The 22,358-nt window shown below is 37.2% G+C and overlaps 1 protein-coding gene across 8 annotated transcripts in view; it reads right to left on the bottom strand.

Moving 5' to 3' along the window:
• The window catches only part of RERE (arginine-glutamic acid dipeptide repeats), a 429,285-nt gene that overhangs the window by 112,220 nt on the left and 294,707 nt on the right, over positions 1-22,358 (bottom strand). For 7 of the 8 annotated variants that reach the window (XM_057499686.1, XM_036925289.2, XM_036925287.2 and 4 more), the window contains 3 exons: positions 11,655-11,703; positions 6,163-6,287; positions 4,909-5,008 (listed from right to left, as the gene is read on the bottom strand). In XM_057499686.1, the coding sequence (XP_057355669.1) occupies positions 4,909-5,008; positions 6,163-6,287; positions 11,655-11,703 (274 nt within the window). Of the gene's footprint in view, positions 1-4,908; positions 5,009-6,162; positions 6,288-11,654; positions 11,704-21,711; positions 21,731-22,358 lie in introns of those variants that run through there. The other variant, XM_057499688.1, reaches the window with a different exon arrangement.

Raw genomic sequence — 22,358 nt, forward strand, 5'->3', positions numbered from 1 at the left:
TAGCAAGACCAAAGGATACAAGGTCAGTACATAAAAACTGCATTTCTACTCTGTATCAGTAAACATTCAGAAACTGACATTTAAAAATATAATTCTATTTTTGATCTTCAAACAGTAATTACTTAGGGATAAATTTAACAAAACATGTGTAATACCTAGGCACTGAAAACTATAAAAGCTTACTCAAAAAAATTAAAGAAGCCTTTTTGTAAAATGGAGATACATCACATTCATGGATTGGAAGATTATGTGAATTCTACCTAAGCTGATCCATAGATTCAATGCAATCCCAATCAAAATTCCATCAAGACTTTTTAAAACCAGAAACTGGCAAGCTGATTCCAAAATTTATATGGAAAAGCAAATGACCTAAAATAGTCAAGGTGCTCTGAAAAAACAAGTACAAAATAGGAAGACTTATATAATACCTGAGTTCCTGTAAAGCTACAGTATTCAAAATACTGAGGTACTGGTAAAAAGATAGATTAGTGAGGCAGAAGAGAATCCAGAAAAAGACCCAGACATACACAAGCAACTGATGCCCAATAACAACAATATCAAGGCAATTGAGAAAAATCTGTTTTCAACAAATACTGCTCCAACAGGTGGCATCTATTTGAAAAAGAATGAACTTTGTTGCACCCCTACCTTGCATCACATACAAAATTAATTTGAAATGAATCACAGACCTAAATTTCAGAACTAAAACTTCAAGAAGAAAGCATAGAAATAATCTTGTAATCATGGGGTGGTCAAATAAACTTTCATGAAAGGAAATGATACACTGGACTTTAGCAAAGTTAAATATTTTGCTCTTTGAAAGATAAAAATAAAAGTCACAGTACGAGACAAAATATTCACAATACACTTATCATAGAACTTGTAACTACAATATAAAAAGAACTCTTAAAACTTAATTTTACTCTAGGACAAATAATTCAATGTTTTAATTGGGGAAAAAATTTGATTGGGCAAAAGATAATTCACAAAAGAGGGCATACAAATGGTCAATGAGACATGAAAAGAAGTTCAACATTGCCAGGACATTCAAGTTAAAACCTCAATGAGATACCACTACATACGCATTAGAATGGTAAAAATTAAAAAGACTGACAACATCAAGTCTTGCTGAGGATGCTGAAGAACTCAAATCCTAGCACACTCCTGAATGGGAGTTGTAAAATGGTACAGGCACTTTGGAAACTTGTTAAAAAGCTACCTGCACACATATATCCTGTCACTTAGATGTTTATCCTCATAGGTATTTATCCAAAAGAAATGAAAACATATGTCTATACAAAGACATAATAGACATAACAATGTTCATAAGACCTTTATTCATAATGGCCAAAACCTTGGAAACAGCCCAAATGTCCATCACCAGGTGAATGGATAAAACATTGTGAATACACATACACTGGCATACCACTCCAGTAATAAAAAAAGAACCAATTACTGGTAAGGCAACAACATAAACCTATTGCAAAATTATTATGCTGAAAGAAAGCCAGACCCGAAAGATTAAATGCAGTATGATTCCATTCACAAGACATTCCAGAAATCCAAACTAATCTATAATGAGAGAAAACATATCAGTGATTATCTGATGCTGGCTACAGCAAAGGATTGTAAAAGGGCAGGAGGCAACTTTTGGAGGTGTTGGAAATGTTTTGTACCTTGACTACTGCAGTAGTTTCAGTACTGTACACATCTAGAAAACTCATCAAATTAACATTTTAAATCAGAGCAGTTTATTATATATAAATTATAGTCCCCTAGGTTGTTTTTAAAATCACACACTAAAAATCTCACTAATGAATAATGAAGAAAAAAACTGATAGTCAAAGTAAGTAATCCAAAAGAGCTTATATTTAAAAACAGGTCAATATAATTGTCATAAAGAACAGTCCAAAAATGTTCTATTAGCAACGACAGTTATAAAGATTAAACTATTTAATAAAATGTATTTAAATTTAAACAGTCCTACAGGGATGTTAAACACAATGTGGCCATATTGCAAATTGATATACTTTAAATTTCTAAATTTTCCTGGGAAATAGGAATAGACACAGGTTTATTCTAAACTCATAAATGCCTAAACTTGTTTTGAATCTTTGCTATACTCTAAAAACAATAAACAATTCTCACATGACAATGTGTTTCTCTCTTCAATTTATTACTTAACATGGCTCAAAACCTCCATTACTCCAAGGAAGTTGAAGTAAACATTCACCTCTCACAAGATTCTTCCATTTGTTTCACTTTTCATTAAAGAAACTGCCTACAACTAAAACTCTGCAAGCCAGTAAAAATTAAAACAGCCACTAAACTTTTCCATTCATCACAAAATGAGCACACAGTCTGGTCTTTTGGTGGCAAAATGCACTTTCATTGCACAATCCAAGATACCTGAGCCATCCTAGGCTCACCTGGACAGGAAGAATTTCAAAGGATAGAAGTCAGCTTTACAGAAAAAAGAATTCATAAAGCCAACAACCCTATGGCAATGCTTAAGAAAAGTTCAGAAGGAACTTGCTACAAAGGACCATGGCAAAATAGCTCCCCAATTATTTCTGTATAAAAGTATGTTGTATAGAATATGCAGAAGAATTGGAGTAAGAAAGAGAATAAATCAGATAAATTCAGGAAAAGTACCAAAAACAGACATTTAATTAAAAATGGCAACATCTTGCCCATGTCTAGCTTGGATTAATACTTAGTCTATAGGCACAGACCTGATAATCTACATTTGCCCTCTTAGAGCACTAAATTATGTTTCCTACCTTTATCTTGCATCTACCTACCACTTCAGCATTTTATTTAAAAAAATAAATAAATAAGGGAGAAATGTGGGATTCACATATAAATCAAGTATAAAAATTAGTGAATAATCATATCTGACCTGATTGTTTATAGTTCATGATGTGTGATCAAAACCGAAAGTTTCTGTGATGACTGCCCTTGCACTGTTCACCATGTAAGAACTTACTCACTATGTAAGAACTGGTTCACCATGTAAGAACTTGTTTGTTGTGCTTCAGAAGATTGGAGACTGTTGAGAGTTAGGCTTGGGTTGATTAATGATTGTGCATTGAGTCCCCTATACAGAATTTTATTGTTGTTAACAACCATTTGATCAATAAATATGAGAGATGCCCTCTCAAAAAAAAAAAAAAAAAAGCAACATCTTCATTACCCAAAATTTAGCTGATCAGCATAGTCATGAAGAACTTTTTTCATAAAGCTTTTATACAAAAAATTACAACAGAAAATAAGTTCATATGAAAGAGTTACTTTGAATATATATATACTTTATAGGGTATTTTGAATTCACAGACATTCACACTTATATCTACCAAGCTACTATTCGTAGAGTCATCAGTCTCTGAATCTTAGTTCCTCATCTGTAAAATAATCTCAAAGGCCCCTTCTGGCTATATCATTACATGTTCTTTATAAAAACAAAAACTCTAAGTATCCAATAGGTGGGAATGTAAAACTAATATACATGTGGGAATGTAAATCATTCAATTATTTAGAACGCGGCATATTCCCATTAAGATTATTCAGCCTCCAACACACAAGAAACTACTATACAGTTACGTAATGCTCAAGACACAACTAGAATAAACAGGAATAAAAATCAACCATATCATTCAGATATCTACATGTTTCCCTGAAAGCAAGCTGTATACCAGTAAGACTTCCTAAATTGGTAATCTGGGAGTTCATAATCTCCGTTATGAACTTTCTGGCTTGCTGGCAGTCAACAAGTCATCTGGCCTTCCTGAGCCTCGGATTCTTGTCTATTTAGAGGAAGGAACAGATGACCTGGAGAGGCTCTTCCAACTATTAGTGACCTCTCAAGTCAGAAAAAAACAAAAAGGGTCCTTAAATTACATTTAGTTGCCATCAGAAGAGTTGCTCAGCCGTATGTTCGATATCCTATGTAAATACACATAACCATGCAGGCTCTTTATTAATATATCAGAAATTCACAAAAATGTATTGCTTCTTCAAATTTTGTGATTTCACATTAGTAATCACACAGAGAAGAATTATTTCTAGAAACTTTAAAATACATTAATTTTCCTATACAGCCCCATAGGATACATTCTGAGGTACAAAAAAGTACACCGATTTCAGCATTTGAATTATTTGTAGCAGTTCAAGTTTTGTCATTCTGAACCGCTGTGCGTGTTATAGGATTAAAGCAGACGAGTAATCAAGGTGGGATGTCATGCTACCAACTCAGTACTGTTAGGCTCTGTTCCACTTGACTTTAGATATTTCTAAGGATTGTTACTTTTAAAGCTTAATTTTGTTTCTTATAATCATGTGAAATACCCACATGGTCCCAAAGTCAAATCTATAATAAACAAATCTGTTCTAAGAAGTCTAGCTTATTCTCTGTTCCCTCCATGCACTTCTGAGTAAACGGCCTGAGACACAGAGAAGAAGGTGAAAAGCACGGCCTCTGGATTCAAACCTTGAGTGTGTGATCTTGCATTGTGACTTAGTTACTCTGAACTTACTTCCACATGTCTACAATGATGATGATAATAGAACCTACTTCAGAGCAACGTTGTAAGGATTAAATTAAATGGTGTATACACAGTACCCAGCTTTGTGAGATCTCAGTGAAGATAAGCCACTAGCATCAGGCTCTCCAACACCCTGGAGTTCAGACACAGATTAGGAAACAAACCTGGAGGTGCTGCATCAGTGGCTCATGGTCACGAAGCACCGTGGCTGAGACCATGACTCATCTCTCAGTGCAGTACCACCTGACAGTACTCACTTCTAGGCTCCAGGCTCTTTCATGTTCCATGCTCATTATGTATTCCTACAGCCAGCACAGGGAAAAGATAATCTTTCCCCCACCCCGGAAAACTTCAAAAGACTCACTGTGTTCAGTGCATTGAGGGTGGTGTCATCTCGAGATGCAGCAACACAGCCATCTTCTGTGGAGCCTCCATCACACATCCCTGCAAACGCCGCCATGCTCCTTGGAAGACAGGAAGGGGAGACGTCAGTACAGAAATTTTAACCCTCAATTTTCAGAGTACATTCTGAAATGTAAAGCCCAGACCAAATTCCATTGCTACATACATGATAAGCCAGTGTTCTCAGTCCTGTTTCCATTCTTGTTTAAAGTACAGTTTATATATATACATCATACATATATGTATATGTATGTATCACATATATATGATATAAATATATTTTTAAGTACCTCTACAGTTCACCCTTCACTCACTCAAAAGAGAAATGTTGATTTTACTTAGGTCCATTTGTGTTATTTCTTCCAAAGCTTTATCAGAACTCAGACGATAGTTTTTGGGGCCTGAATAATCTAAAACTATCTGCCCCAATAGTTGGCTAGATTACAATCTTTTGAAAGAAAAGTCTCCAGAAAGCATATGAAATTAAATCCTGAAACTTGACTTGACCCTTTTCTTGCTGTATCTCACCTACTTTTAGGTGAACCAGAAGTGGAAAAGAGAGGTGAAGAGAACTCTCAGTAGGCCTCACCCCACGGAAGCTCCCGCACCCTCCAAGCACAGCACTGTGCCCACCGAGCAGCCGGAGCTGAGCATCCATCACCCAGCCTTGCTCTAGTTGCACATGTGTTGCTGCTGCTGTGAATGTCCCAGAAGTCAGACAAAGGAAGCTCTCTGCCTGCACTGCGATGTGTCAAGGATGGATTTAAACATCTCTTTTGAAGTTTAGGCATTTGTAGGTTAGCAAGTTCTCATGAAGGTAAGCCACAAATATGTCCAGTTTAGGTCAGGCACCAGTGAACAGCCATAAAGTAGAGAAATCTGCTAGAGGATTTTAAGACAGGCTGAATAAGCCAACATTCCATTATACTGAGAAGTGTTGATAACTGCATTCATGGCTTAACGTGTTTCTCCTGCTGAGAAGTCCTAAATCTGATGTAGAGCAAACATCTAGAAGAAAAAAGTGACTTTACCATGGTAAACTATTTATCTCTGGTAAGAAGGATCAGGGCTCTGATTTCAGAGGGTATAACAAAACTTAAAGACAGAGAAGGCACAGTATTTAAATAAAATTTCAGGGAAAAGGAGAAAGTTTATTGCCTACTAATTAATTATGAGAGCTCAATTCAGACCGCAGGATGGGGTGGATTCATATTACCTTGCTGCCCTCAAGTACATAAGGAGGTCACAGTCATTAACTCCAGGCATCCAGACCAGTTCTTCATGTTGGGTCACAGTGTCACCATCTGGAGAAGGGAATGGTTGCAAATCGGGAAGTTTAGCCTGTAAGACAGGGATGAAGAAGTCACAATCAACGCATGTTTAAAAAGCTGCCCCATCAGGCAGGCCTTCAATGCAGCAGCTTCCTGAACCTCTTTCTTCAGAGAGTACTAAAATAACAGCAAAACCATGAGTCATTAAAACCAGCCTGTAGCATATTTCAGGATCACCTCACCATAGAAGACCTCACAATGGACTCTTAATCTCTACTTAAGGAGCAGCAAACAGGTCAAACCTGTGCCAGTATGATCCAACAAGTGACATATAAATGGACACGTATGAATAAAAGAAATATAAAATGTCTCAGGAGATAACAGCTCCTAATGAAGAAGGCAAAAACACCCACATTTTCAATATAACAAATTTACAAATAATGAAGCCTCACCTAAGGATATCTGTGAAAAAAATAAATGATCTATTAAATTGACGTTATTCTCAAAAGAGTCAATAACAGTATGAGTCATTGTAAACATAAAAAAAAGAATTGGGATTAACATTAAAAACGTATTTGAACTAAATGATGGTGACAGAAATTAGACAGGTAGTGGCTTCAGGAGAAGACTACTTGTGGAGGGACAGGAAGGAACTTTCTGAGATGACAGAAATGTTCTGTATCTTGATATGAACTGTCACAGCAGACTCAACAGTATGGATAAGACATGAACAGTTCACTGTGGGTAAAGTATACCTCAATAAAAAAAATTTTTTAACATTTCAACAGTAGTGCTCAACAACCAAGTCTAAGTCTAAGTGGCCTCTGGGTTAGAGATTCAAACGGCTCTGGTACTTTCCCATCATCACTCCGCTGGGGCACAGCAAGAATAGGTAGGTACTGTGACTATCATAACTTTCAGAGACCTAAGAAAAGTCAACCATCTGCAAAACACATAAGTTCTTATTTTCTCAAATGATAAACATGGACACATCAGTCTAATATTTTAATCTAAGAGCTTTAAGTTTAAAAGTTCCAGTGTCCACAGAACCCAAGCAGAAAATTTAAATGAATGAAGCAGGCTGAGTATAAGGTAGTCCTGTCCAATATAAATTGGAGCCACATACTTCATTTTAAATATTCTAGTATCCACATTAAACAAAACACTACATACCAATCTGGAATGGCCATATTTCAAGTGCTCAGAGCATGCAGGTATTAGGTTCCAGGAACCAGAATGAAATGGGGGGAATGCTGCCCCATCAAGAATACGCAGGAATGAAAACCAGTGTTTGTACATTCTCCAGTTTTATCCAAAGTCCAGAAATCTTGACTTTTATGTGAAAGCTCATGGTTTTAAATGTTGGATATTCAAGTTTTCATTTAAAACAAATATGTGGCAAAACACATACTGGCCGTGTGGCTTTTGGGCTACTGGTCTGCAACCTCTGCTTCATAGGCTGCCTTTTGGAGCCTGTAACTGTGTTTCTTCAAACAATCACGCTTTTCTTTAACTTGGTACTGGCTTTTCACAACATTCAATAGAGTGCCACAACTAGCCGTGCTTAAAACATATTAACTTGCCTACATAGTCCTAATAAGATACATTCCAAAGCCAAAAAACATATATAATAATAATAAGCTGTTCACAATCATCATGTTATTTACAGCAGTATAAGAGTATTATTATTCTGATTGTTATATATGTATTATGGGATTGAAAGCAAATTAATAATTATGTTGGTGTCACTTAAAAATGGAACTTGAGCCATGGAAAAAAGATACAGATACAGACAAAATAAAAACAGGACTAAGTATATGGCCTAGATAAAAATTGGAATTGGAATTACAAGTATCAGAAAGAATCCATGACATATTTTATCTTTTAAAAAAAGGAAAGGGGGGGAAATGCATTTCCTTATCTGTTCCCTGAAAAGGCCTGGAAACAGTAACCCAGCAACAATGCACACCCAAGCAGAGTAAAAAAAAAAAAATGCTGCTTGCTACTAAAACAATGAGGGCTCCTATGAGAAAAGTTTAATTCCAGATTGAGAATAGGGAATACACAAAGCAACACATTAAAGTCGTGTCTCATCACATAAAAGGACCCTACCAAAGGCCAATGGGCTCGAGTAAAATGGACAAGAAGACAGCAGGAAGAGGCTCCTACTAGCCCAAAATGAACAATTTAATCATCAATAAGAGTAAATACAATTGGTTAGCAGACAGTTTTAAATCCATTGGTGACTGCTGGAAGACACTGGGGAAGCAACTCAAACCTTTGAAGACTAGTAAATAGAAGGAAAGAATCAAGCACTTATCTTGCCTTTCTTATGTGATTCAGGAAATGAGACAGTTGATAAGAGGAAACTTCATTTATTCAGATACTGCCATTTTACATAGTGGATCTAAGTAAAAAGCAATGGCTGCAAATCATCATTAAAAGAGAGACGCATGTAGCCCCTGATAGATGCACACAGCACCACCATGATGGTGCCCAGGGGCAGGGTACCCAGCTAGAATGTAATTAAACCTCTAGATTTAACTACTAATTTTCAAGATATGCCAAGGACAAGGAATACAAATCTAATGACGCATAAGATGCAATTAACCAAATCCAGACTGTGGGACACCCTATCGGACAGAACACCCACCTTCTTCATCACGTATTTGAGGAGGGGAAAACATTAAGAGAAACATATGGATTAAGAGAGGCTTAAGAGGTATATCAACCAATTGCAATGGATGGCTTTTATTTAGACTCCAATTTGAACTGTAAAAAAAAGAGAGTCAACTAGGGAACTAAATTGCCAATTTCAATTAGGTGTGATATACAGTTGACCCTTGAACAACACAGGGGGGTGGGCAGTCAAAAATCCATGTATAACTTCTGACTCCCCAAAAATCTAACTACTAGTAGCTTACTGTCAATCAGAAGTCTTACTGATGACATAAAGCCAACAAACACATATTTTGTATATTATATGTATTATATACTGTATTCTTACAATAAAATAAGCTAGGGAAAAAGAATGATTTTTTAAATGGTCACAAATCTTAAATATTTTCCAATATTTTTGTTGACAAATATCTGCATATAAGTGGGCCTGAATAGTTCAAACCTGTATTATTCAAGGGTCAACTGTACTGTGATTGTGATTTTTGAAAAAGCTCTTATCTTTGGGATATTTACAAGTAAAATGATGTAGTTGTGAGTGATTTCAAAATAATGATTGGAAAGGTATGAGGGAAAATAAATGAAAAAGGTTTGACCATAATGTGTTACGTGTGGAGGCTGCGTAATGAAGATAAGGGGATTTATTGTTCTATTCTTGCCCTACTTTCACGTATGTTAATATTTTACCTAATAAAAAAGTTAAAAATTTTAAGAAGGTAGATGTTACCAATTCATTAAAAAAGAAAACCCTGTTACAGCTGATGCTCCAAAACACTTCCTTTCGGAAATAAAGCATAATATATTTAAAATCTGATATAAAATGATTATTTTAAATGAAAGTAAAACCCCAAGCATAATAAATCTGTTCCCGTCTAAGAACTTAAGCATCTTTTACTTAAGAACCACTTTTTCTGTCATGGTAAGAAGAAAAATCTGTAAAATACAACTCCAATACAAAGACCTCAAGACAATGGAAACACACAGAAAAAGAAAAAATTGCGGGGAAAATACAGTGAGCAAAAGAGAGTAGAGAGAGGGAGATGTAATCAAGTGGTACCAAGCAAGTACTAGATTATTCCTTGATTAAAATTAACTCCTAAGCCTGAAGGTACAGAAACTACAGTCAAGAGGTGGTAGTCAGACCCATCTCACAGGCCATACCACAAACGGATGCACTTGAATAAGGCCAGCATGAAGAGGAATGTCCTCCTGCAGCTTCTTTATGCCTGTTTCAGTTCTAATCCTGATTTCTGGGATGAGAAGTATCTTCTAGAAATGAGATGCCCCTGATGGTTTCTATGTTTTGATTTTAATATCCCTGCCCTTCTTAATTTCTTTCTCATTACAGAGTTAAAATAGGTTCTTAAAAATATGAATGACATACAAGAAATGTTCAAAATCTAGACAGAATAATGAATAAATAACTACATAGACTACTAAAACCTCCACATCTTTATAAGGAGCTGCCTGTGGCTCAGATCCCTAGGATGTGACAGCCATATGACTCACTCCCAACATCTATTCCAACTCAAATGACAGTCGATTCCAATCATGCGTAAACCCATTTTCCTTATGGTTTAGAAATGAACACATGACCCAATCCATGGCAATGAGATGTGGGGACCAACTGAGACTTTCTGGAAAATTCTGGGAGAATTTTCCTTGTTCCTAAGGAGAAGTGAGGAATGATCCCTTTCCTCCTCTCAACATTTGCTGTATTTCATTCACTGTAAGATCCACTGTTATTTTATATGCTTTCAGAAAGGAGAAATGCTGCCAATTAAACTATAATTGTACCATAGAATGTACAATGTCAGAGATGGTAAAATGTGAAGGAAAGGAGTACTTCACTGATCTTAGAATCAGTGGACTTCAGCTACTGGCCCAAGGAAGAAGGCAGGTTGTGGGAGACAGCTGAGCACCAAGGAAACCACACCGAAGCGGAGCAGAGCCTGAGTCCTGTCTGACCAGGATGTGATGACACGTGGGACCATAAACAGCCACATTCAGGAGTTCTCTGTGCTGCTTGTTACACCATCCTAACTGATAAAGAGATGACGAACATGACACCAGAGTCTTAGTAAACACAATAAAACATGAGAGGGCACAGGTCATGACTCAACGGGCTACCGACTGACCGACAGGCTATCCTAACCATCTCAACGCTTCTGAAGGAAAATTTTTTTTTAAAGTTGAAGTATGTGGTGACCAAATGTTCATCAACAAATGAATGGATAAACAAAATGTGGCACATACACATACACTGAATTATTCAGCCTTAAGAAGTTAAATTCTGATATATGCTGAACACTTTGAAGACTTCATGCTAAGTAAGCTGTGCCAGAAGCAAAAGGACAAATACCACGTGATTCCACGTATCTGGGGTAATCCAGAGGAGCCAAATTCCCGAGGACAGAAAGGAGAATGGTGACTGCCAGGGAGCCGGGCAGAGGAGAATGAGGAGTGCTGGTTTAATGGGGATGGAGTTTCAGTTTGGGAAGATGAAAAAGTTCTGGTGGTGGCCACACAGCAGTGTGAATGTACTTAACGCCACTGAACTATACACTTAATAATGGTAAATTTTTAAATTATGTATATTTCACCACAATTTTTTATTAGTGATCTGAAATAAAATCTCTGCATTTATATAAAATTTCCTATACTGTAACAACAGTTCTAAATTGCTGCTCAACAGAATAAAGGGCCAGTAGAAAAAGAAGAAATGAAAACCTAGTAAATAAACTACTAAAATTTGCTTTACCTGATGACTAGGACCAACACGAATTTCCCCCTGGGTACTGTTCAGCCTCCTGTCATGAAAAAAGCAATAGGTTAGCACACATAGTTTTGACTTAAACATACACATATTTTTCAAGGAAAACAATTTGCATGAAATAAATGAGGGATAACTCAGGAAGAATCAACGTGCCCACTACTTCTAATGTTGCCCTGTACATGTATACCTCCCCATTCTCCACACACATCTCTAACACCTTTTTCTTCTAAAAATCCAATTCCTGCAGCTTCCTGTCATGAGCACATCTACCATTCCTATTCCACGCCTTGGAGAGATGTACATTCCTGCAGAAAAATCCCAATATAATAAGTGGTTATTCCTTCCCAAACATTTCAGGGTGCTTTACCATAAACCTTATTAAAATATAAGCAAGGTAACTTCTGGCTCCTAGCATACGCTGGGTCATTCATTCATTCAACAAACACTTACTCAGTACCTACTGTAAGTGGGGAACTTTCACAGTTGTTAGGGATAAGGCAATCAACAAGACAATGTCCCTGCCTTATTGGAACTTATATTCTAATTCAGGTAGAAAACAAAGAAACAAATGATACGTCAGATGATAATGTGGGCCAAAGGAATTAAATAGATGGTAAATGATTAAATATTTTTATAGTTCTTTACACAGGATAGTCAGAAAAGGCCTTATGAATGAAGGAAAACTTCAGCAGAGATGAAAATGATGTGAGGGAATGAGCCAGCAGGTCTAGGAGGTCTAAGACCTCATCTCATCTCCATCTATGTCATTCTTTGAATGTTACTCTCAACTTTAAATCATGACTATCTGTGGGCTATCTTAGGAAAACCTTTTCTGTGCCCAGTGACAAGTCTTTGTTGTTATTTTATAGTCACCTTTGAATTCCAATAGTGCTGAAGAGAAGGCTTTACATAGTGAAAGCTGCTCAATGATTATTCGCTGACTTGGACTGAGCTGAAGAGCATAATAAAGCAATGAAGGACCAAAGAGGAAATGCAGACTCTTGCTTTTCTCCCATGGGTCTGATACCTACACCGTCATGTTTGAAGTTGTTAAAATGAATGTTAGAAAATTATAGTTTTTTTAGGTTCCATACTTAATTTTCTTTAATCCAACAATCTATCTCAGGAAGAGTCTTATTTTGGCAAAGATGGGCAGTTCATATGACAAATGAAGAGAGAAGACTAACAAAAGGAGAAGGAGACATGTGGTCCAGACCTTATGAAGCTTCGAATCCACCTACCTGGGGAGGTAGCACCCAGAACAGGTCCCACCACTACACACATGAGCACAAAACAGTTCAGGAGAAACAGAGCACAAAAATGCTAAGGGGAGTGATCCAACCTAGGCAGGCTTCAAGAAGAGACAGTCCGCGAAGTGGCTGAGTTCCAGAGAGACCTCTGAAGGAGACACAAGCACAACAGCAAGGCTAGGCAGGACTCCCGCGTGGGAGCACAACTGAAAGGCAGAGACGCCCGCACAACGTGCTGACTGGAATAATCAGTCGTCTTCCTTTCTTCAGTAGGGGAGTAGCATGTTGAACAACAGAGGTGAGATGGACTGTTTTAGTAGCTTTAGAAACGGTTTCAGGACGTATAGAGAGGAATCAAATAGGCCAAGAGGCTATTTTAACCATGAGTGCAGTGCTTCTTTAAGAAAAACCAGCAGTCGGGGTTATCATTTTCCTTCCAACTTGTCCCTTTCTGTTTTCTAACAGCTGTGGGCAAAACTAGCTGCCAAAAGCTCTCTCCTTTATTTCTAAATACTTTCCAAATGCTTGCCTGCCTATGAGTATAGGTCAAGTCAAAACGTTATCATCTCAGAATGATTCAGCCACGGCTTGTCCAGTAATGTGCCCCTGGCTCAACTTTTAGGTTTTTCTAGAAGGTCTATGCTGTGCCAAGATTCTCAAGTGGTTGGTTAGGAAAGCACCTTCACATCACTGCTACATACACTGTTAAGTTCTGATAATTCCAGGAGAAACATTCCTGGTTCATTTTTATTTTAATATTTTTCTCTTTTTTCTTTCATGTTTTGTGTTTTTTTATTTTGGTATTTTAATAAACCAATATTATATTTAGCTTAAAAAACGTACCATATTAAAACAAAACCCTGAACAGAATAGAACTACCTATATCCCACTAATTTGTATAACAATAGAAAGTCAATAATTATTACTACTGCTAATTAATGATACAAGTGAGACAAAAAACATGCTGGGGTATCTCGACAGCCTCAATTGGAAGTTGTTTCTCTCTTTTATATCAACAAAGGGTACTAATGAGGTGAACTGTTTAAAAAGCACAAAATAAAACAAAGAACCTTTTAAAATTAAGAATCCATTTTTACAACAAAAGTATTTCTTAATCATATGCAGCGTTTAATTATTAAGGTTTCGTAGCAAGAGATACAACAGAGCTATTTTTGAAAGGATTAGGATTTGAGGAAAGAAGACAATAGTATTAGCGGATCATATCCAGGAACTCCCAAATATAGACTAAATGGTAGAAATATTTTTAGGTCTAAGATAAGAAGAGGTAGACAGAAACATACTCCCTTAGAGAGAACTGAACGCCTCTGACAGAACTGTTGTCAAAATATGAACTAAAGATGAAAGACTAGAAGCAGGCTTTGTTGGAAATGACCAGGATCCAGCTGTACCTGGAATCCGTGGAACGGCCACGATCCCCACCTCTTTTGGCAGCATCCAGACTCTTCATTAAATTAAATGTTCCTCCCCTGCTGCCTCACTGCTTCCTTCCTCCTCAATGCTCCTTCGGGGTTCGCTCTGCACTCACTCAAGAGTGATACTCTCCTGTGACTAATTTGACCATTTCCCATCTTTACCCACTCTGGGACTGTAAGCTTCTAGAGGACAAGAACTGAGATTTAATTCATTTTCTTGTGTCCCCCAAAATCTAATACATTACCTACCTGGCATTATCATGCACCCAAGAAAATTAAAGGTTCTTTGGTTATATGAATGTTTTTAGATAACTAAAATGTAGAACTTGGTAAAACCACCAGAAATTATTATTTAAATGCCATTATCAACAAGCTTGTAGAAAACACTCTTAATAATCATAAGCCGTCTTAACACAGCAGTCCTCAAACATTTTAGTCTCGGAATCCCTTTACCCTTCTTAAATTACTGGGCATTCCAAGGAAGTTGTATTTTTGAGAAATTTCAAAATATTTGTTTGTTTATAAAGAGTAATAAGCTCATTACATGTTAACATGTATGACATATTTTTATGAAAAATAATTATTTAAACAAAAAACTTAGTGAAAACAAAGGCACTGTTTTCCAGTTCTGCAAATCCCTTTGATACCTGATTTAAATAGAAGATAAGCGGATTCTTATATCTGCTCTACATCCAATCTGTTGCAATACATTGTTAAGGGTGAAGTATATAAAGAAAATGCAGCCTCGCACTGATACATGTAACTTAGTAAAGGGGAGAATAACTTCGTAGCTGTTTTGGTAATTACATGGATTCTTCTTGATGCTACACCAAAACCCAACAAATGATTGTTCCTCAAAGGTTTTGGCACAATGTGAATCTAAAACCTTACCAATGATCTTTTGGACTCTTTTACATTAAAATCCACAGTCTGTCTTGGCCTTTGAGTGGATCTTCTACTCAGACATGATTTTGTGATATTATGCTTTGATTATATAGAAAGTATTAGTTCACTAGGTTTTGTAGATCTTCCAAATATTATCAGTTCATTATACAATATTTTTCTTAAGTCACATTCATTAATGTCACCACCCATACTATAAGAAAGCCTGTAGGTATACAGAAGCTGTCAAGCTCAGAGTGGTTGGTACCAGTTTTTTAAAATTCTAATTTTTTCTTGAAAGTTCAAATTGCACTGGCAAATACTATCAGTTGTTTTTCAGAAAAATGGCTGTCAATTACCCAAGTCTGAACAACCAGTTTGTTATTTTTTCAAACAAAAATGTTCCATGAGAAACATGGCTGCTTACGCTTCAACTCAAACAATCTGCGTCTTTTGGCATGCAACAGCAGTCTCGTGTGTCACTTTACATAAAGAATATTACAAAGACATGATGAACTCACAGGTTGGGATTTGATAAAATTAATAATGGGAGCCACAAACCATGCTTTGAGAAGCACCATTCTAATACATTTTGAACTTTAGGAAATACATAGAGGCTAAGATTCAGAAGGCCCCTAATGCCAGGTTTATCCTTTAATCAGTAACAAAAGCTACCATTTGAGTACTTTCTTTCTGTTTTAGGTGCTCTACATCATTATTTCATTTCTATACAGTAGTTCATTTAACTCATATTGATATTGATTTAATGAAAAAAAGCATTAGTAGGGGCATTCACAGAAATTCAGACCTCATCTAGCTTGTTTCTAAAATAGCATAGCTACCAAAGAGTTTTCTGCTTGTTGTACAGCACTGCTTATTAAGAGCAGATCTGGGCAAAACCAGGGTAGTCATGAATTAAGGAAGGAAAATCCCAACCACTATAAATCCCAGCAAGGTCAGATAAAGGATACTATGTCTGAAATAAGAAACCAAAGACGGAAGTTATATCCCAGGATAGCAGGATAACGCAGTACACATCTATGTGCACCTCAGGATTTTCACCTCATTATCTTAAGTTCAAGTATCTCATTGTATGACAAACACGAGCAAAACTTATCACTTATTAAGTGCTGTCTCTGACAGGTATACATTATTCCCATTACAACCCCATGAGGCAGTGTGTCTGCTTTAGAGATAATAACAGTGTAATTGTAACATTAATAAAGAAAATAACATATACATTGAATTCTTACCATGTGCTAGATATATTAAACTAAGCAAATTCCGTATATTTTCTTATCTAATCTTAAGGATGATCCTGTAAGGTAGATGTTATTATTACCTGTCCAGATATGGAAAATGAAGCTAAGAGAGGTTATGTAATTGCCCAGGACTACAAGCTCACAAGTGGAAAAAACAGGATTCAAACTCAGGTTTAGTTGACTGCAAAGTCAAAGTTCCCAACCACTCTACTGCATGGTATGGTGATTAAATTACTGAACCAAAATTAGACAACAGATTACAAATAGAACTAGTATGAGATGCTGTATCCTCTTCCCCAATTCAATTCTTTGTTCAAGTACCAAAGCAAGACAAAATAATCAAAATGTTTGTTTTTTTAAGTTTGAAAATCATGTTAAAAGAGAAAACCTATCAAAGCTAAAGGCCAATTTATATAAAATTGTCAAAATGACAAAATTAGAGAGATGGAGAACAGACTGGTAGCTGCCAGGTGTTAGGAATGGGGTGCGGGGGGCAAGGAAGATTCCTATGATGATATAGATCCTGATTATGGGAGTGGTTCACAAAGCTATACTTGTGATAAAATGGCACAGAAATATACATACATTGTGCTGATGTGTATGTCCTGGATCTTTATGTTGTACTGAAGTCTTGTATGATGCACCTACTGGCAAAGTGAGTGAAGAGGACATGGGAACACTAGAGTATCTTGCAACTTCCTATGAATCTAAAAAATTAAATTTTTAGAGAAGTCAAAAGAAAAGGTTAGCTAAATGATTCATTACAGACAGACTGAGGATAAGAAAGCCAGACATGAGAAAAGCTGGTTAAAGGACAAACAGACTCCCTCCAAATATACTGTACACAGCTGAACAAGTTAACTGAAGGAAGAATACTACAGTTAATGAGAAATGAGATTCAAGGAATTAACTCAAGTCACATTTTTCTTTTCTTCCTGTGTTTACAAGGATCTCTGGTATGTGGTCATCCTTTACGAGACATCCTTTATGATGAATCATACATTACCACACACACAAAAATCACCATCCTCACCAGCAAGGAGGAATTTCTCTGTGTGCCTAATGTAAATAATAGATGTTTTTCAAAACAGCAGAGGTTCAATCCCTATTATTCTACAAATCTTTCCTTTGGAATATGAAAATATAGTCCCCAAAGCCAAATTACAACAGTAATTGTAAGTCATTGTGTTTATTCCTTGAGTATTAAAAAAAAGAAATTCATTGTATATGAAATCTGATACAAAAGAAACCGATGTAACAAAGCAGTATCCATGGTAACTACAACTTAATATTTCAGTCCTCTTCAGCTGCAGTGGATTAAATAAAATGACAAGATGTTCCCTTTGAAAAGTAACCTGTTACCATGGAAACGTTTTAGTCTAAGAAGTAAACAGGGAATGGACAGAAAGGAGCAGGAAGCCTGCAACTGAATATCAAAAAGGGAGAAGCATCCATGCAAAGGAGATGAGAACTGGCTGGCCAGACAGGGCTCCTTGCAAAGAGCCTGCCAGCTGGGAACAGGAGCCTGCCCAGACAAAACTGAGATCACTTCTTTACCCTCAAAGAGAGAGAATGGTGCGTGGGAGGCAAGGGTCTGTAAACAACTACTCAAGACACTCAAATATCTCGATGTGACTATGATAATTGCTTAAGACTAGGACTTGAGTCTACTGGGGAAGAGGAGGAATAACAACATGGGGTACAGGGGAGAAGACACCAGCTTGAAGAACAGAGGCCTTTTACAGGGAGCTGGCATGACTTCCTATTGTTAACTAGACCTAGTACCCACCCTGAGCCCAGAATGCAACAGCACTGTGGCCTGTGGCCCATTCCCAAAAGGCTGGGACTGCTAACTGTCAAATCAAACTCCTGCTCTGTGGCTGGTGTCATGTGTGAACAAAATCCCAGTGCAATCTTTCCTTACCTGTCCTTCAGATTACAAGGTTCAGACAGTAGATAATTCTTAACTTTTCTCTAAGGTATTAGGTTGAACGGAAGGCTGGCATGAAATCAGAGAAGACTCTAGAAACTCTACTTACTCCGCTCATTCAGAATCTGACCACAAAAAATAGACTGGATCCAGAACCAAACACCAAATTTCAGGAAAATCAAAAGGCAATTTATCAGAGTCACTTCTTTTTGAAGGGTTGTGGGCAGGAGTGAAAATGAGGCTGATAAGAAAGAAAACTAGAATGGCACGCTGGGTTTCTCGGACTTTTCCGGGATGAGCACAGATTTCTAAAGCAGTCTTTAACAAGTCTGAAATGTTCTTAAAGTCTGACATAGGATCTTAAAATTCATGTCAATTTTGTATTCTATTCCCATTCATTTTAAGAAAGGAAAAAAATGTCCCTAAACCTGAGTAGATCACAGTGCTCTGTCCAGCCTATCAGATCACTGTGCTCTGTCAGCTTTGTTGTAAAATTAAGTCAGTTCACGTATGACAGAAGGCTAGCCCTATAAGCAAAATTAATCTGAAACAGGCTTAAAAAACTGCCCAGCAGAGAAAAAAGTCCATATTCATGTAACATCATCAAAAGGAAAAAAGAATCACAGTTTAAAGAGTTAATGTTCTCAATTCAAACACAAATACACAAAGGTCAAGACAGCAACTCATCAAAATCCAAGATCATAATTTTCTCAATTTTCTCTGATGGAAGATTCTTTAGAGGCCAATCTTCTCCACAGACCCAATCTTCAAGCTTAAGAGAGAAACCAAGGCCTAAAGAGATAGAGGTGCCCTTTCAAGGGGTCACAGTGAGTTAATTAGAAGACTGCAGGCCACATAAGCAGCTCTCCTAGAGTCCCCCTAAATATACTCGAGTCCAGAACTAAGAAATTCAGGAATTGGCTGAGGAAGAAGCCTGATTTCCATTATGACAATAAGATGCAGTAAATGGTGTCTCTACAAAGTAACATGTAACAGAAAATCCTAGTAAAAAAATGTTTAAGCAACATGTGAAAGGATTTCGTTTCAAAGTGCTGCAATGACCTTGCTCCACTGTCTGTGTTTCTTCTTTGCCTGACCTCTCCCCCATTATGTAGTGACATGCAGTGTACGTGCCCAGGGCAACTGCCTCTATCCCACCTCAGGTCCCCAATGGGATTTACTGTCATCACCTACTGCAAAGAAGGAAATGGTTGGAAGGACAACAGCCCAACACAAAACTGCAGGGCACACATATATGATGCTTTAGAAAAAGAACTTAATTTTTAAATCCCACTATGATTGAAATGATTTATAAAGAAGCATTATTTGAAAATTAAGCTGACCTGCTAGCCAAACATACTACTGGCTTTCTGTGCAATGAAACCAAACTTTACAATAAAATGGGACGGAATGTCCCCAGAAAGAGAAGGACTTTGGACAAAATAAGTATATATACAATGCACATCTAAATGTTTCTTTGTTCCCATGGGGAAATGGCTGGAAATGCTATAAAAATATGACCATCACCTTATTCATCTTGAGTGTAGCGGTGTGAACACGGAGGGGGAGGAAGGGGAGGAAAGGGGAGGCCGCAGCAGTCTGGGGGCAACACAAGTATTACACACACACCCCTCCCACTGTATTAGAGAAAGTGGTAAGAAATAAACAATGTTTAATGCTGAACACACTAAATGCTACAGAATATGGAAATAAAGCTTCTTTTAAAAAAGTCAAAATGTGTAAAGAAAAATATAAAACACTCAAAGAGCATAAGAAGAAAGGAGATCAGCAAATGGCCAAAGATACTGGCCACTAACTTAATTAACGTAATTCCCAACATAATTCCTAACATTGTGTTACCTAACAGCTGACCAAAAATACAGATGTTGTTGAGGTAACTGTACCTATATGAGATTGTAGACTTGGCCTTGGAATAACAACAATACACTGAGCAACTATGTGTCAAGTACTTCCATACTGTTTTCACCCCATCTTAATAATAATCTTTAAATATTATTTATCTCCATATGAACCATGAGAAAACTGAAGTTCAGAGGAGGGAAGGAACTTATCTAATGTCACAGCTTGTTCAATGTCTCTTGTTAGGTGGAATTTGAACCACACCACCTAGCTCCAAATCTAGTCTTTGCCTCTTACCATGGATGCCACTCTTTCATTCGCCCATCTGTCAGGCACTGTACTGGAAACTGAGCTACAAAAACAGATATGGTCCATGCTCAAGAAGCTTACAGGCCAAAAGGGAAGATATCAGTTACAAAAATATATATAGTTCAAAGAACTTCAACAGAAATAGTGTCTAATTATTCCAGTTCAATTAAAATGAACTGTTCTAGCTTAGACCCAAAGTATCTTAGAGTATACGAGATGAATTCGTTTTCTTTCAGATTGGCTTTAAAGATATTTTGAAGAACCTGTATTCTTCCATATCAAAAACTCTCAAAACAGATGAATCTCACTTTGGGAGGAGACTCACAAGTGCACACAAACGCCTAACCTTTATCATTTCAATTCTTCCTTTAGTCCATATTTTCCTTCTCTCTTTCTGTAAGACATTTGTTTTACAGCTTTACAATGAATTCCTCTCTGGTGGAAAGACAACTCAGTTCAATAAGGACCAAAAAGAAAACAGACAAGGAAAAATGAATTCAGAAGGAAAAAGGATCAGGACCAGTGATTAACTGGAGAATCACGGGCATAAAAAACATCAAGTCTTAGGTATATCAGCAGAGCCTTCCAATTCAGAAGCTAACACACCAGACAGAGTCTAGGACGTGGTCAAAAGCAGAGCTATGTTATGAGCAGATTCACAGACTCCACAAAATTTATGTTGACAGAGGAACCTCTTCAACTTTTTAAAAAGCCCAACCTCAGATTCTGATTCAAGATTCTAATATAAAAACAAGAAAAACTAGTTAACAGGATAATATTCGGTGAGCTTTTACTTTTATGTTCTTTTGGAAATATATACTGCCTATATTCACCAACATTCCTGATACTCAGGTGTAACAGGAGAGGAGCAATAAGCCGAAATGAAACTAACCAGCCTCTTTTCCAGGTCCACCCTCCACAGCCCCTACAGAGCCTCACCAACGAAGACAGTGACTTCACATGTGCTGCGCGTTCCCCTCTGCCACCACCAGACATGCACAGAGGCCCTAATGCAGCAGGTGGCTGGTCAGCAAGCAACATGCCAAAAATAATTTTCCCAAGACAGGAAATACAGAACAATTATATACCACACAAGGAAGAGCCCTAGCGACGTACTTTACCGGCTCTGTAACACATGAACTGGACTCCGCAACAACGGGTTCCCGCGGATCCCAGCAGTTAGCTACAAGCTCTCGGCATCTGAACAGCTGGCCCCATGCAAGCTCCAGAAGCACACGTTTGCATTAGGACGGCCAGACCAGAACTGATTCAGCTATAAGGACAGTTTCCCATTCATAGTTTATTTGCTAAATTTGAAAGAAAAGTTTAAGAATAATTAAAGATCCTAGAACAGAAAGGCAATTTCATAACTGTTTTCCTAACAAGTATTCTCCTGACTCAGACAATGGGATTTCTGAAGTGAATCTGAAACTTCATTCCTAGTGAACAAACAGCCAAGAGCTTCAGGTCCAGTTCTTCGAGTCTGGAAAAAGGGTTGTTTTAGACTGAAAAGAGAGAAAAAGAAAGGAAGAATACATGTGCTTCTAAATGGAGGGAAGTATAAGACAAGTTCTAGAACCAACACTACACAGCATGGAAAAAAGTGGGTATCTGCCCAAAACTTCCAAATGCAATGTTCAAATAAATATGATTGTAACAGGAAGACAGCCCTCACATGAATGGAAAAAGAGATTTAAAAAGTTAACAAATGGACTAACCCTAAGTTATCCCTGTATAATTCCTCTTTTTTAATCACAACCCCA

The sequence above is a fragment of the Manis pentadactyla genome, chromosome 4 (genome assembly GCF_030020395.1).
Source record: "Manis pentadactyla isolate mManPen7 chromosome 4, mManPen7.hap1, whole genome shotgun sequence".
Taxonomy (NCBI): domain Eukaryota; kingdom Metazoa; phylum Chordata; class Mammalia; order Pholidota; family Manidae; genus Manis; species Manis pentadactyla.